The sequence below is a fragment of the Nilaparvata lugens genome, chromosome 9 (genome assembly GCF_014356525.2).
Source record: "Nilaparvata lugens isolate BPH chromosome 9, ASM1435652v1, whole genome shotgun sequence".
In the NCBI taxonomy this organism is placed as follows: domain Eukaryota; kingdom Metazoa; phylum Arthropoda; class Insecta; order Hemiptera; family Delphacidae; genus Nilaparvata; species Nilaparvata lugens.
Window position 1 is genome coordinate 27,461,247 of NC_052512.1, and position 17,992 is coordinate 27,479,238.

At 37.0% G+C, this 17,992-nt stretch overlaps 1 protein-coding gene across 1 annotated transcript in view; it reads left to right on the forward strand.

The window, feature by feature from the left end:
- Window positions 1-17,746, forward strand: part of LOC111051414 — a 149,401-nt gene extending 131,655 nt beyond the window's left edge. The window contains exons 10-11 of the mRNA XM_039435722.1: window positions 6,783-6,978; window positions 16,773-17,746. Of these exons, the coding sequence (XP_039291656.1) occupies window positions 6,783-6,978; window positions 16,773-16,945 (369 nt within the window). The 3' untranslated portion in view covers window positions 16,946-17,746. The remainder of the gene's footprint in view (window positions 1-6,782; window positions 6,979-16,772) is intronic.
- The last annotated feature ends 246 nt before the right edge of the window (window positions 17,747-17,992 follow it).

Consider the following 17,992-nt stretch of genomic DNA (forward strand, 5'->3'; position numbering starts at 1 on the left):
GTTTATGTCCTTTATTTTGCATGCTATAAGTTACAAAACCCTTTTGTCCTCGTCTTAACGAATGCTACCTACTTGCAATTATTTTGCTAGAGAGTATTTGATTGAATTGCAGATGTTCAGCTTGACCGTTATTGATACAGCCGACAAGTGTTATGTACAAAGAACCTAACCTCAAATTAATACAATATTATTATTTTATTAAAAAAATGAAAAATGATTTCCATTTCAAATTGTTAATTATAATTTTAGCCTTTCTAGTTGTTATCGTCTTATCTTTATCATCAACTGATAGTACCATTGGTGACAAATATTTTTGTTTTTCTGACTGAGACCTAACAATCCATTTCAATTAATGAAATTCTTATTGGTACCAAAATGTACCATTAGAATGTATATTCAGGATGATGGGATTGGTACTCTTGCATACAGGCATTACAGGATTGCTGACACTACTCCAGTACCTGGGTAAGAGGAGGATGAAGATGATGAGGATGAGGTGGTGGAGCCTCAAGAAATCTTTGATTTTGATGATCAGGAATTGGATGAGAGTATTATCTCACTACAGGTGGTTGAAGATGATGAATGTATATCTGCAGCTAAACGTTTATGTACCTCATTATCACAATAAAGACTTATTGAAGAAATTAACAATTTCGAAGTTGATAGTGCAGCATCACAATACAGTGTACTTAAACAATTGTCAGATAGCTGATGATATCATTACTATAAATAATCACTTACATCAATGCTATAAATAACCATTACCAAAGACGCGTCATCTATTGTGTGGGAAGGAGTAGGAGTATAAAAGGATGTGGCGGCAGCTATTGATCATCAATCATGATGCCTACAAGCATCTACCAAGCAGCGCTCTACCTTGTGCTGGCACTCGCTGTCAGTGCACTGGATTCAAGGTACAGGACGGAGGAATTTCTTACATCAAGGTTACACGGTCGGGATACATCAAACATCTATCATATGTGACAGTGCCTGTTAACATCCAGGATTCCTGCTCTACAGGGTAATCAGCCAGCGATCGATCAAATGTACAGTGATGTCAGAGAATGGTACATGAATATGGCGGAGGAACAAGCTGTGGAGGGGACTCTTTGTTAACGAGTCCACTGCGCATACGATCTGCATGCCTGTTTTCACTCAACATCCACATCTCTAGACTCTCTAGAAGTAGTTATCGCAAGGTCAGTTGAGCTAGTACTACAGATTCTGCTGGCACTACAACTTCTGCTAGCACTACAACTCCTGCTAGCACCACAACTACTCCAGCTTGTATGACAACTCCTGCTAGCACTACAACTGCTGCTGGTACTACAACTCTTGCTAGTACTACTCCAGCTAGTACTGCAACTGCTGCTACTACAACTACTTCTGCTACCACTGCTCCAGACCCGGTGCCAACATTAGCCTGCAGTGGAGCAGGCAGACATGTGTGAGTGTGGAGACTGTCAACTTGTAACCAGCAACCAATGGATCATACAACCATTTCTGAACTTTGGAGATAAGAACCTGCCTGAACCGTTTGGAACGGCTCGAAACTTCTTGGAGACATTGACATATACCTCTTCTACGACGCCGAAGTGTCAAGCTGCACTGATCCATGCAAGGGAGCAGTCATCTTGAAATTCGTGATCAGCAGAGTATTTTGTGAAATAAGCGATCGACTTGGAAAATTGTTTCACTGGCCATTGTCGATATATTGGACTGGAATGTTATTATCTTTGTGAACTATATATATTTTTCTTTATGCATACAGTTGAAATAAACATCAAGTAAGTAATACCACAACTGTTGTACAGTTTTATTCCATATAACCTTCAACTTCTAGAGTAAGCACTCTTGGCACAAGTGGCGCAATCCCGCAAATTATATGCACCAAGTTCCCTGCTCGACCTGTTTGATTTTGTGCACTGTCCACAATACAGGTAATAATTTAAGGTCTCTGAATCTGGTGTCTAGCAATTGCTACACTACGACACATACTTGCAACGAATATTATTCTCATACAGATAGTCATTGAACAGATCAAGGGTGTGCAGGAGTTTGTGCCTCCCGCGATTTTGACCATTAGTTTAGATCTTATACTGAATCTCTCAGCTTGGTGTTCTATAGTATTCATCCACATACTCCAAAATTCAAGATTACAACACCGAGGATTCAGTGTAAGATTTTATACCTGTGTGACGTCTCCGTCTGGGACATTATTCAAGTCAAAAAACCAGGAACCCCCCAAGGAGCGTTACATAAATAATTTGCCGACGCAACGTTATGCATTTAAATTAGGCCACCACAATAATAAAATGGATGTTGATCGAACATTAATAATCATTAATTAAAACATAACAAATAAGTACGCTGAATTCAACATCTTAATTAACAGCCAACAAATACCCCGTAGGGCAGGGGAACTGAAATCAAGACAAAATCTTTCACAGGGCAGGGGAACTGAAATCAAGACGAAATCTTTCACCCTGTATAACTTGGCAACTAGGCATTTTCGACCTATGTTAATTAGAACTTTTCTTTCTTTTGATGTGAGGAATAATCCCCTGGCTTATGGGCGCCTTCTTTCAGAACACTCTGTATATACCGAACTACATTTAATTTAAATGCTTAGATAAGCGAGCCCCCTGTGGGTTGGGGGAGTGTTATGAGTCGAACATCGAACTCAATCATTTGTTAGAAACCAGAATATGCCCACAGTATCCCTGCTTGTCGTAGGAGGCGACTAAAAGGGACCCCCCTTTTCCAAAGCCCTTCTTCCAAAACCCTTCTTCTTCTTCTAATATGCTTTGGAACTTTTTCAATTCTAGAATGGCACTTTTTCGATTGACTGAGCTGTGTGTCATTCTTTCTTTCTATTTTCCGTCTATCGGCCTTACTTGGCCATATTCCTCTTCATTCTTCTTTTTCACTTTTATTCTCCTCTTAAAATAGAGGACTGGTCCTCCAGGTTGGGGGTTGAGGCTTTGGGTTTGCAGCCCACTCCTCGCAAAAACATCGGAACGCAAAAAACTCAACACATATGCCTCGGAATGGGACTGGAATTAACGGAAAATCAACACGGACTCAGAAAAATTTCATGAATTTTGGATGCTGGAATGTTCAGGGTATTGCTACGAAGGAAATGGAAGTCTATGGAGAATTGAAAAAATCGAGGATGGATGTCGTGGTATTGTCTGAAACAAAGAAAAAAGGAAGGGGAAATGAGATAAAAGGTGAATACACGGTATTCTATAGTGGTGTGGACAAAGATAGAAGAGCTAAAGCAGGAGTGGCCATAGCTGTTCATAAGCGACTTGAAAAGAGAGTGACAAACTATGACCCAATAAGTGAAAGACTCATTACAGTGGATATGAAGTATGCAGGGAGGTTAGTGACATTAATAGGTGTTTATGCGCCAAATGAGGATGCCGAATCTCAGGTGAAGGATGATTTTTATGAATCATTCTCTGCAGTTCTAGAAGCAGTAAACAGAAACAAGGAGATTATTGTATTGGGAGATTTTAATGCTAGAGTAGGTTGCAAAACCGGAGATTGGGTTGTGGGACAGTATGGCGAGAATACATTGAATGAAAATGGGCAACGTCTAATCGATTTATGCACTCAATTCTCCCTGAGAATCATGAATGGCTTTTTTCAACACAAAAATATACACAAATACACTTGGATTCAACCAACAAGACACTTGAAAACAGTAATAGATTATATCCTGATGAAAGTAGGGTCACATATAAAAGTAAAGGATGTACGTGTGTACAGAGGAGCAACCTGTGGATCAGATCATTTTCTTGTAAAAGGCAAATTTCTCATAGTGCCTGCCCCTCAAAGAGATAGCGGTGACGATAGTTGTGACGAAAGTAGATATAAGGCTGACAATCCAAAATATAATTTGGAGAGTTTTAATAATGATTCAACTGACTTTCTCTACAAGTTGAGGCTAGCAGGCAAAATGCAACATGAGAATCAGACAGAAATAGAGGTGGAGGAAATGTACAAGAAGATAAAGGGAGAGTTGCATCAAGCAGCATTAGAAGCTGTGGGAGAGGTGGAAAGCAAGGGATCATACAAAAACTCATATTGGTGGGATGAAAATCTAAAGTCGCCAATTAAGGAGAAGGAGACGTTGTATCAGAGATGGCTAACAACACATGATCCCGAAGACAGGAAGGCATATTTGAGACAGAATTACCTTGTTAAGAAAGAGGTGAAGAAGGCGAAAAACAGATTTTGGGAACTAAAGTGTTATGAAATCGAAAATATGTTAGGTAGTTCAAAGTCTAGAGAAGCGTGGAAAACTATCAGGGGGCTGAGAGAGGATCGTAAAGAAAGAAGGCGAATACAGGTTATTGATTCAACAACATGGAAGGACTATTATCGGGATCTTTTGACGGAAAAAAGACCAATATTTCAAGAAGTTGAATATTGTCATGAAGAGGAAGACCATCCTATGCCAGAAATATCTCTGGAAGAAGTGGGAAAAGCCTTGCAGGGGATGAAAAAAAACAAAGCCGCGGGTCCTGGAGGTTTACCTATAGAATTGCTGAAATTTGCTCCAAGCGGCATTTTAGAATACCTGACAAAGTTGTTCAATCGATGTATTTCCACAACAACGGTGCCTAGAGAGTGGAAAGAGGCTTGGATCACATCAATATACAAGAAAGGGAACAGAGCCGAGTGTTCAAATTACAGAGGGATAAGCATAACAGCAGCTATGGGTAGGCTGTACGGACGTGTTTTGAAACAAAGACTTGAACTGGAAATGAGGGAAATAGAAGAGCAAAGTGGTTTCCGTGCTGGTCGATCATGCACCGATAACCTATTCTGTATCAAACATCTGATGGAGAAAAAATTACAGAGAGGAAGAGAACTTCATGTTTTGTTTTTGGATCTGAAAAAAGCCTATGATAGTGTTCCAGTGAATAAGATATGGGAAGCTCTCAAAAAAGCGAGAATTAGTACTCCCCTCATCAATGCCATAAAAACTCTTTACAAGGATAGTAGTAGCAGGATAAAGATTGGAAACCAGCTGTCAGAAGAGTTTACTGTAAATAAAGGCCTTAGACAAGGTTGCCCCATCTCACCCACGCTTTTCAAGATATACGTAAGCCAAGCCTTGGAGGTGTGGTCACGCAAGTGTAGAAGTATGGGTGTACTACTAAATGAAGAAAATATATATACTCTACTATTTGCAGATGACCAGGTCCTCCTAGCTGAAGATGAAGAGGATATGTCATATATGACAAGGCAACTCATAGAGGAGTATAAAAAATGTGGCCTGGAAATCAGTGAAGAGAAATCGCAATATATGGTGGTTGGAGGAGAAGGAAATTCATTGAACATTGACGAAACCACGGAAATTGCAAATGTCAAAGAATGCCGGTACTTAGGTATGACAATAAAAGATGATGGACGGGATGAGAGAGAGATTGGATACAGGATTGCAAAGGGGAGAGTTTTAACCAGGAAGCTACATTCAATACTTTGGACGGATGATATATCTGAAAGAGTAAAGAAACAGGTTTTCAAAACAATTGTGATGAGCTGTGTAACTTATGGGGCGGAAGTATGGACATTAACCAAGAGACTAAAACAAAGATTATTGGCTATGGAGATGAATTACTGGAGAAGATGTTGCCAGCTGACCTTGAGAGATAGGGTGAGAAATGAGGTTATAAGGGAGAAAATGAAATTGGACAGGTCAGTGGTGGATGAGGTGGAGGAAAAACAACTGCAGTGGTACGGACATCTCAGAAGAATGAGCCCCAGTCGCATACCAAGGAAGGTATATGAGTGGATTCCGGCTGAGAGGAGGAAACGAGGACGACCACGAACGGTTTGGCAGCAAAACATAGAAGAGGCCATGGAGAGCAGGGGCATCCAACAAGACGTATGGAGAGATAGAGGCAGATGGCGTGTTGAGTGCGGGAAACGGCCGGGAAGGCTGTAAAAACCCGCGTATTAGGTATTAGGTTAGGTAGATAAGCGAGAAGTTTCACTATCAATCTATCCAAATTTAAAATTGTTTGTTCTATTCTAATCTATATTCTCAGATTGTGGTTTGGTGTAGAAAATTGAAATTGACATAACCTATTTATAATGTTTGGACAATTTGGAACTAAATTAGGAAATAATTGGAAAAGTTTTGGGCAATAGCCAGTTTTTTCTTTTCGATCATTGTATTGTTTGTGCTCACCTGATAAATAAATAAATAATATATTTAGTGGACGCTATAATGAATGAAGATATGTCACAATATAAATGCAATACAAAATGTAAACTTACCTGGAATAACGTCATGTATGTACGCAAAATCTATGCAGTTTGTAGCAAGGAGCAAAACTGAGCGAGCTAACCGAGGGTAGCAAAAAAGCAAATGCAGAGAAATCTGCTATATTAATTCTGTGGCAAAAGCTTCCGAGTGTAGCGAAGAGGCACCCAAAAGGTGACGGCGCTCAGAGGAAAAATTCCTCTCCTATCGTACACTGGAGACGCGCCTCGCTGTGCCGCGCAGCCACAGAGGAAAAATTCCGCTCCGTATTCTCCCAAAAGTTCTGGCAGCGGAATAATTCCACGGCGTCCACGGCTGCTCGGCGCGGCGAGGCGCGGCGCGCCCCCAGTTTGCTTATACACATTGGACATGCTTATACACAACTTATATACATGCTAAGTATTCAACCGGAATAATTCCACGGCGCCCACGGCTGCGCGGCGCGTCTACAGTGTGCTCCGTGCTTTACTGATAATAGCTTTTTTATTTCTCATAGCATCAGGCGGACCTTACCTTCTTCAGAGTTGATATGGAATACCTTTTCACCGGAGATGTTAACGAAGTTCATGTGACTGAGACCATAGATAACATCTATAAGTTTAAACTGCCAGGATCTTCCACAGAAACAAGTTTTGGAATTGTGGAATCTTTCGACTTCAATCTAGAAACTCCAACCGACGCCTTCAGATTTGGTAAGCATGAAACATACTATTGTAAATTCCTTTTGTCAAAAGAAAGCATGTGAAATAAATTTTCGCTCCACCTACTGTATCAAGTACTCACTCCACTCTCTGGAACATAATAGTCAAGCATCTCGTTTTTGCTCTGAGGACTGGAATAGTTATTTGTGCAACTAGTGCGCAAAGTGACAGTTTGCTGCACCGAAAGAAACGTTTACGCCCGAGCCGTAGGCGAGGGCGGAATGGCTTCTTGAGTGCAGCAGAGGAACTTTGCTCACGTATTTGACATTAAACTTTTCCTACAGTTACCATTGAATATGAGAAGTGGTTTATTAAATGATTATGAGTAAAATGATGGCTGAAATCCATCAAATGTTTGTGTGTGTGATGCTGTTATTATAACAACCTTATTTCATTTAGAAATTGATAATCCAATTGAAGTTGAAAATTCTCAGCCAAAGTTCTCATTTTTATTCATTTAAGAATCAGAAAAAATACAGATAGAACAAAAAATTTGCATTCAAAATACACTCCAACAGCTGCTGCAAGATGGCTGAACCGACAAGCGCGCGACCTAGCGGGAAGAATCGTACCTAAGTTTGTTGACTGTCGATCAGCTAAAAAGTACTGAAACAGGATTCAGAAATTTAGACTTTTGCTCAAATTACCGAGAAAAATGCTCAAAGTGAACTGAAAAATATTTATAAAAATAACATAGACAACAGAGAATATTTATTGTGGTATTGTTATGTTTTTATTATTTTTATTTATATGAATATCAAACAGTAATCATTTAACCTCAAAATTCTAATTTTATAATGTATAGGCTATTTGCTACTTTTCTCATTTCTTGCAGTTGAAATAATAATTATCAATAGAAAAGAACTATTATTTATTATTAAATGATGAGAATTCGTAAATGATGATTATTTGATTATGATTTAGATGAACATTATTCTTGTTTTGGATTTCTAGATTGGGATTTTATCATAAATGTAGGGTAGCCATTGTAATGATTCTTTCCTAAATCTAACCACAGTCATTGTTATCAACTTAATTTTTGTTTTCGTGCACTAATCCTCCATATAACCCACCAACTATTTTGTGTTGCCATGTTGCAAATCTGGAGTGCAGAAAAACTTTTTTCCGCACTAGAGCGGGAAAGTGAATGTTTGGGTATTGTAATCAGTACAGGAACAGCAACTTTCCGAGGTAGCTGTAGGAAAATGAATTTTTCTCTCAGTGGAAGAAAGTAAGGCAATTTGAGTAACATGGGAAGCATGTCTATTTGAGAGCTGTCACCTGCATATGGGTCATATAGCCTATATATTAATTTTATCTCTTATTGATCAAAATTTTAAAGATCAAGATTATAATTCAATGAACAGTATTCCACTTGGCATTGACAGAAAAGTTTTTATTTGTTTGTTATAAATAAAAACCTTGGCATCTTTTTGATAACAAACGTTGTGCTCATGCGATACGGTAGATGGAAATAGTTATTTGTGCAACTAGTGCGCAAAGTGACAGTTTGCTGCACCGAAAGAAACGTTTACGCCCGAGCCGTAGGCGAGGGCGGAATGGTTTCTTGAGTGCAGCAGAGGAACTTTGCGCACGTATTTCACATTAAGTTTTTCTACAGTTACCATTGAATATGAAAAGTGGGTAATTATGGGTAAAATTGCCTGAAATGCATCAAATTTTTTCTGTGTAATTTTATTATTGATAAAAACCTTAATTTATTGTCAAATTGAATAAAAATGTTGTCCTTTGTTATAATATATAATAGTAATAATTAGCGCGTTGTGCTTCGTTGCACCTCTGCTCACTATATAAGCCCAGTCACTGTTACCAACTTCATTTTGATTTTGCTGCACTGTTGCTCCATATAACCTACTAAGTATTTTGCGTTGCCATGTTGCAAATCTGGAGTGCAGAAAAGTTTTTCCCGCACTAGAGCGGAAAAGTGATTCTTTGCGTTCTGTAATCAGTGCAGCAATGGCCACTTTTCAAGGTAACTGTAGGAAAATATTATTGCATACTCGAGATGACTTATATTCTTAGCATTGACTGATAGTTTATTTATACCCAAAATTATTTTGTTTTGGTAGAGCTCGTTTGAAGGACTCCTAGTAAAGTCCGTCCAAACTGGTGGTGAGGATAGGCTTGTCTTTTCTCATAATAGCCTACAGCTTTTTCTGTCACTGTGCGGGCAGTTCAAAAGAAATTTTTTGTATTAGTGAAGACAGGTTTGAACCATCTCATTAGTTCAGATGGTTTGATCCTCTCATATATTAATTGCAAAATCGCGTAAACTATCAGTGAAGCCAAGCTGAGGAGTATCTCGAAGGTACGTGACTTCATTGATCCATTCATTCACTTCCGACCACAAAAATTGTATTCTCATAGCCAAGCGAGTAAACTTTCATATTATTGTTTGATGAAATCATTTTTTTTTTTTTAGTATCTTGAAAGCTGGTTTTTTTGTGTGATTTAATTTCGAATATATTTTCATTTGAAGTAATGTTATCATAATTGGAAGTGTTAGTTATTCTTTCTTCATTTAAGTTATCAATTACACCCACCATTCAATCTCGTAGTTTTAGCGTATCTCTGGTCGCCCTTACATTTTTGGATAGCCTACATAGCCTATTTTGTGGAGGCGCCTTTCGCCTTACATATTTAGCTTATGAAGCTTACTTCATAGATAGGTAAGAAGATCGGAGCTTAGATGAGAAACTGTCTAGAGTTGTCATTGAACGATTGTAACATGGCCAACTGAATTCAAGACCTCAACCAGATATCTCATCAACTCATGAAAGATTCTTGTATGCTATACTCATTATGCATTACTCGCGCGGGGTAAAAGAGACCCCAAAGAGAAATTTTGGTGTACTACTCTTGCCATTGACACAACTATCTCAGTAGATGCCTGTTCTTAGTGTCTATTTGATAAACATGCACTTAGAACTCTACTACCTGTAACGCCTTCTCAGTGATAAATAATCATTCAAGCTATCGTCATATTTACGTATAGATACAGAGTCTATAACAGAAGTTCCAAGACTGGTCACAGAATAAAAAGTTCATTGATCATTTTAGTACAGCAGACTAATTAGCCCAGTCAATGAAGGTCCAAAAAGCAGTTTCGATCCGAAAATTAAATAAAAGCTGAATTTCCAACCATCAATAGAACCCTCCCTGAGGGTCATTCTCCCAAACGTCCCAAGAAATCCCCTTGGAGCTTTTCCCCCCAGCCACCTAAAACATGAAAAATTAATGCAGGTAATCACGGGAGATCAATTATTTCTGTAACCATTGATCAGTTAAAGTATCTGGAGATAAGTTGAAAACGATGAACTCTCTTCTAAAGAATCCAATCATGATAGATTCAATAATCCATATCATTACGGAAACTGGTATTCGATATTTTAGATTTTCATCCCATTATAGATTATATAAGAGTTTGAACAGGAAGGTTTTAAAAGCAGCTAAAAAAATTGCTGCTTGTATGTTTATAAATAGTTCTAATAATCAAACAAAAGCCATATGAACATTAGTCAGAAATTATTTATCCAAGACTAAGACTTCTCATCGAGGACTATTATAGCCACCGATACTGTGATTGTCAAAACAGGAGAAGAAGCTGCTGAACTCTTGGATAAGTATTTAATTGATACCCCATTAGCTATTCAGAAAGAGATTACACAGCATAATAATATTCACAACTTTCGCAATTTCTTTGGTGCTAATTCCCCTCGCAAAAGTAGTGGATTAAAACTGGATTTTTTCGATCCATTAACATTTGAAGAACTCCAGGAATTAATGAAGTCTTTAAAAAACAAAAAAAAACCTATTACTGTCATAATATAGTGGATGTTTTGAGGCTATTATAAACAATTGTGCAAAATTTCAAGCTTGTGGGCTCAGTAGTTTGGGCTGTGGTGTGATTTCAGTCTGTAGGGGCTTAGCCTTTTATAGATATAGAGAAGAAGAAGAGAAGAAGAGAAGAAGAGAAGAAGATTAGTTCAGTGAGTGAAATATAAGTATCCACACAGTGAGTGAAATTATAGTACAGTGTATTTTATCAATTCATAGTAATTGATTGGCGCAGGGCAAAATTCCGTATAGAGTGAGGGAGTTCCAAACCCACTCTAAAAAAAGACCGACAGTGGAAAGAGTTCAAACAACAATCTGTTAAAATTTTTTTCGGGGAGAATTTCATGAAGAAAATGAAGTTTTTCATTGACATTATTTTTTGTAACTCGGAACGTCATGACAAATCTTGGCATCTAAAGCTGCGTTTACACCAAAGTTATTAACAAAATGTTAATAACTTAATCTTAATCCTCACAAATTCTTATAGATTGAACGGAACTTGGAAAACACATATGTTCATCATGTGTATGATAATTTATGTTCAATTTAATAGAATCTATGAGGAATCTATAGAATCTATTGGTGTTAACGCAGCTTTACTTTGTGACTGCCTGAATTTAATATTATCAATTGGAATTTACAATTCGAGACCGCAGCTCGGAAAGAGAAGACTATTATTAGCTCATAATATCGGGAACCAAGCTTTGCTCAGGAGTACAAAAGCATAAAAAATTTATCATGAAAGGAGGAATTATAATGAAAAACCATTTTGGTCATGTGGTTTTTGTTTTGAGAAGCGGTGATGAATAGCGGTGGTAGGCTATTTGGCTTTTATATATTCCATTTCAATTCATATTGATTATTCTTTCGGGTTGAAGGTCTAATATATACTTATTAGATATATTTGAATAGTTATCTTGGAGTTTGGTAGAAATATATTACATTTACATAGAACTCAATTTATTCATTCAAGTTATCTTCATAATTCTATCTATCTAATTCTAATAGGTTACCAACCCATCCCCATCTTATATGATAAACCTTCAATCATAATCATATACCTACATGATTGAAAAACAGCAGAAATTCAATTTACTAGAACAAATAATGGAATGCCTTCAAGTTCAGATGTAGGCAACACGCCTAGCTTCTTCCTACATTCGCTACCTTGTCTCTACAACACTGTTCTTGCTTCTGTGAGACACCTTGTTCGAGTGAGAACTTGCTTCTGTGAGACTGCCATTTATAGAAGTACTTGTTCATATGAAACTTGTCTCTGTGACACTAATATCGTTCAAAAACACTTCTTGTCTCTGTGAGAGCTTGTCTCTGTGAAACAGCCCCTTCAGTTTGACTAATCTCTTATCACAGTCTCGCTTTCATTCATTATAATCCTGAATAAGTTGATTACATTGAGGATGTAGTTCATCTTACGTCGAAAAATGTACAATACAAACAATTTTCATTGAATTAATATTATGATAATCATTGGAATTTCTGCCTGCGATTGAGAAAAAGTCATTTTGTTAGCCTTGAAATTCGTACCTAGAATAAGTTGCTTAATTACTAGAAATTTTGCTATTTGCAATATCCATTATAGGTACTGTACATTCAACTACTTTATCCTGAATCACGATAAGGATGAATAGGAAAATTGTGAGATGGGGATAATCCCATAGTTAGATTTACATAGCATCAATTTGAATGCTCTGATAATAATGATTGTGAACGGAACTGCAAATCTGGCTTGGTATTGCCTCTTCATGTTCAGTGAGAATAGAAAGCTTCAGAATAATTTGTTCTCACTGTATGTGATAATATTGTTAATATTTGGTAACATATATTAATGTTTAAACAGAATGAGCAACAAATTAATCTACTTTAGCTTGAAAATACGCAACTTATCAGGAGTACAGTGTTGCCATTTAATATCACAGGTAGGCCTACCCTTTTATTTTCTCTGTTCACATGATCTGATGATATTCATTTCATTTCAAGTGTTTAAATAATAGAGAGACAAGAAAAACACAAAAAGCTATGAAATGAAATTTTGAATCTCTATTTTCCACAAAAAAAGGATAAAATGAAGGAGTCGGACACATAATATATCATCAAACTTCATTGAAAAACATCAATATCTGAAACTAGAGTTACCAAATTGTGATGCCTCTGACTCTTATTGAGAATGCACACTGCAAATAAGAATAATATAATAAATTCTGTGAGCAGACAACAAAATCCTGATTTTTATCATCAGCGTGGTTAAATCAAGAAAATAATAATATTTTTTTAGAGTATTGAAAAGTGGAAATCCAGATTCAGCGCATGTCAAAACAATAGACAAAATTAATTGTTTCGAGCGCCATAGTGTAAATGAGATGCAATGTAGAAAGCAGTACTATTCTATTCACTATGGTGAAGGGAGTCAGCCGCGTCGGCTGTTTCCCTGTCCACAGCGTCAAATTGAATCGCAAATGAATAACAAAATACATCAATGGATTTGCAATGGAAGTGGCTACATTAATATTATTCGACTCATTTTTCTTTAAAATCACTTGCTTCGAAGTTAATCGGAGAAAACAAAAAAAATCGAATCGAAAAACCCCTAAATTTTAACATACATATTTTTTTATCGAGGAAACTGTTTGTTTTATTGAGAAAATGGATACGACTAGTAATTTAGTCCATAATGTAACGAATCGAGTGACATGTGATAGATTTTTTTCGATTAATGGTTACAGAGGTAATTGTTCACTGTATAATATATTTATTTTTATTTGAAGAATGAATGTAACTAATATTGTAGTCCATAATGTGAGGAATTGAATGACATATAATAGAACTGTTTCCGATCAATGATTATTGAGATAATTGATTTCCCGTGATAACCTGCATTTTTCAGCTGTGAGGGTCGTTTGGGGGAAAGCTCCAAGGGGATTCCTTGGGACTTTTGGGAGAATGACCCTCTTGGAGGGTTCTTTATCGATGGTGAGAGATTCAGCTTCTATTAAATTTTCGGATAGAGAAAACCTTCATTGACTTGGCTATACGGTACTATGGAGTAGGAACAATTGAGCATCTATAGCCTACAGCATTCAAAAGCGCTTTCTCCATTGATCTTGTGCTTTCTGCAAGCTTTTTATGTTAATGCTGTTGAAGGTACTTGAGAAGGTCAACGCCTTCTGAACTGCTTTGATTCAGTGAATTGCTTCCCTGCAGGTGTCTCTTGTATCGGTGGCGGGGTGGTTGGGTCGGGTGATAAGAAGGGAAGAGCCAAGTCAAGGCTGTAAAGGTCCATATAGACTTTCGCTCTGCTCCTCAACCGAACGTCTCTCCAGCAGAGCGATTGATGATCGACCGGGGAGCAACAGTGGTTCGACCGGGGAGCCAGAGTGGTTCGACCGGGGAACGCGAGAAGATCTAACATCTTCCGTAACGTTCATGATGACTGCAGAGCGGGGGCAGAGCGACTGTGGTGCGATGGAAGAACGAGGGCGGTACGAGGGCGGAGCGTGCTCGGTGCGGGTTGGAGACGCGTATATGTGTACGCAGCTTAAGGTCGATACAGTAATAGTAGCGTTGCTGATATCTGCCAATGTCCAGCCACTATAGCATTCAGCAAATGTGGTCTGTTAGGCTGGCCACTGACTGTAGGACATGCATGATATACATGTGTGTATATGCATGTTTATTATGCACACACACACACAAATTCATCATGCATGTTTTATCACCATGTTTGACAGCAGCTTCTAACATAGAATGAACAACCAACATTTTGGTAGTGCATTATTTTTCTACATAAGGGGTATTCACAATATTGGAGTTAGCAAAGTCGAGTTAGGCTAGTTTCACACTCATTCGGTTTGTTTTGTTTTCGATTCATTTTCGGCAAATTCCGATAAGTGTGAAATGATGATTCGGTTTGAATTCGGTACCGAATAGAACCGAACGCCCACTTGACTCTAATAAATTCCATCAGGTTTCAATTCGTTGCTAGCAAGAGGCTTCTTTCACACACTTTTGGTTCGGTTTGGTTTGTTTTCGGCAAATTCCAATAGGTGTGAAACGATGATCTGGTTTGAATTCGGTACCGAATAGCAACCGCATAGCACCGAACGCCCCCTCGACACGAATAGGTTTCATTATATTCGAATTCGTTGCTAGGGAAACAGAAAAAGCAAAGTCGTTTACACACACTTGCCTTCTTTGTTTTTATTTTAACCTGATATCGTGATTATCTGTTTCAAAATTTTCCAAGTCAAAATCATATGGTTAATTCATTTCTGTTAGTTCACAGAAACACTTTTTTCAATGAATAGTTTGCTAGAAAAAATATGAAAGATATAAATTAATACTCAGGGAGAATTTTTATTATTTTTTTCATTTTTCCACGAATATTACATGATTTCATCAATGGAGAGAAGAGATGAAGTTCATATACCATGTGTCAAAACAAGGAGCAAATTTTCAATTAAAAGAATAATCTCTCTGAACTTCCAAAATTAACATAAGACAAAATTGATATTTGGGATAAAAGCGGGGTGTACAAACTCAAATGTGATGATTGTAATGCTTGTTATGTGGGTCAGACTGGTAGAAGTTTCAGAAGCAGAGTTAAAGAACACATCAGAGATTGGGATAAACAAAATGGGGAATCTAACTTTGCAGAACATTTGATAACAAATAATCACAAGTTCACAGTTAAGGAGAATGTTGAGTTTCTGCATGTTAATAACAAAGGCAGATCTTTGAATATTCTAGAGGCTTTAGAAATAACAAGAGTAATTAAGGAAAATTCCCAGTATAGTTTAAATGACCAGATTCATTTCAACCAATACAACACTACGAATTTAGTTTTATCATAAAATTGTAAGCATACATTAGTCAATAGTTTTTCCATTTACATATTTGTTTTATCACTTTTCACATTTGTTTTCCTGGTTCTTATGAAAGCCTCATTCGTTTTTGGTAACGAGCCGAACCGAACCGAAAACGAACCGAACCGAATGAAACCGAAAGCGTGTGAAGCTAGCCTTATTCGCTATCTCCAGCTATTTGCCAAGTCTATGTTAACTCAATGCTATAGTGGTACGTTAGAAAAAAATTAACAGACGAGATAGCAGATAGTGCAGGTTTGAGTCTGCTATCTCTGTTAAAATGGCAGCCATATGTTTATGATCTTACTTTTTCAAACCTTGGACAAGTTATAGAATAGACACGCCCCAATGTATATTCATACTGAAAGTCGATGAAGCCAACATCTACTGCCATATCGCTCCATCGTGACGTCAGCATTGGATAGAGAACTTTTCTTTGGAATTTGTTTACATTGTTTTCCATAGCAGATTGCGTCTATTTCAGTGGGAGCGCAGCGGGAGTCCACCATTCTTATGAATAATCATTTACTTTCATCTCAAATAGACATAATTTAAAAGTTTTCTATGCGATTATGACGTCACGATAGGGCGATATGGCAGTAGATGTTGGCTTCAGAGGCTAGACTTCACAGCGTGTCTATTCTATAACTGGTCTAAGTTTCAAACTAACTTCAAGTTACACAAATTATCCGCTTGGATCGCTACTGCAGTTAGCTAATAGCAGTTCTAAATGGGGCGTTCACAATCCAGATTTATCAAATAGCACTTTAGCTGGCTAAAACAACATTGTGAATACCCCTATAGTCTACAAGTGATTTGGGATTGATGCAGAGTTGGTGAAGAAAAGTGCTATCTTCTCAGTCTAAGGCGAGGATAGCAAACCATACTCTCAATCATATGCTCACTTTCAAACATGAATCTCATCATAGAGTAACTTAAAAATTAATAGCATTATACAATGAATTTTAATGATTATTGATTAAGCTGGTGATATCTGAGAACGCTTAATAAAATTGGCATTTAATTTCACTCATATTTGTTTTTCAGCTGGAAAAGTGACTATTGACGAATCATCCACTTTACGGCATGATGAATATTTGAAAATGATATTAGTACCTGTTAAAACACAAGAAAAAACATCAAAACAAGGAAAAAAATTGGAACCGTCGAAATCATCAAAAGGATGGTGTTGTATTGGTCGAAGTAAAACTGCTCCATAATCAACGCTCGATAGGAATGGCTCATACAAAGTGTCCAATGATGTGGTGTGAATTTTGTAGATTATGGGGATTTTGAAGTGAGATTCACATGAAAAAGTCGGTGAAAATTATAGGAGGCTTCAGTTGTAATGTTTCTTTTCGACTTCCTTCCGTAATAAAAGCTGTGTTCAAGTTATCCCCGTATATCCAATTTTGTAATATTATGCACTAGAGCCGCTTAAATTTTAACCGTGATTAATTTCACGAGAACCAATCAGAGAAGGTCTTTTTGATGAGATGGCTTCTCTGATTGGTTCTCATGGAATTAATCACAATTAAAATTCAACTGGCTTTTGTGCAACCGGCACAAAATGTCAAATCCCAGATGGAAACTATAATAAACTTTCAATTAAACACTTGACAAAATTTTCATTAATTTGTAGTATTCATGAAATGTGAATGTAATGATGTAATATGTAATTTGAATACTCCTCAATTAGTAATAAGCTAACTAACTAAAGGAGTAACTAAAATACTGTATAGATCATGCTATATAGCTTTAATGAAATAAAAAGGAATATTATTATTATATTTACTATTATTATTATTATTATTATTATTATTATTATTATTATTATTATATTATTATTATTATTATTATTATATTATATTATTATTATTATTATTATTATTATTATTATTATTATTATTATTATTATTATTATTACTATTATTTTATTTATCATCACATTTTAATGTGAGTTTTTCTCATCAAAATCGGCCTATGGCAAGACTTTGATGTTATTCTGTTGCTATATTCAGGAATGCCCTAACCATTGATACAGTATTGAGCACCACTGCCTTCTGCATCAAGTAGCTTGTGTTTCTTGAAATTCGAAGCCGACTCAGATTTGCAGTCACCTTTGTTTCCAACAATCCAACTGCTGATATTATGACTGAGACATTTTCAACTTTCTCTTTGTGCCAGATATCCTCTATTTCAGCTGACAAGGGAAGATACTTGGTAATTTCCTCATTGTAGTATAATTCCAAGTTGTGGCAGCATGG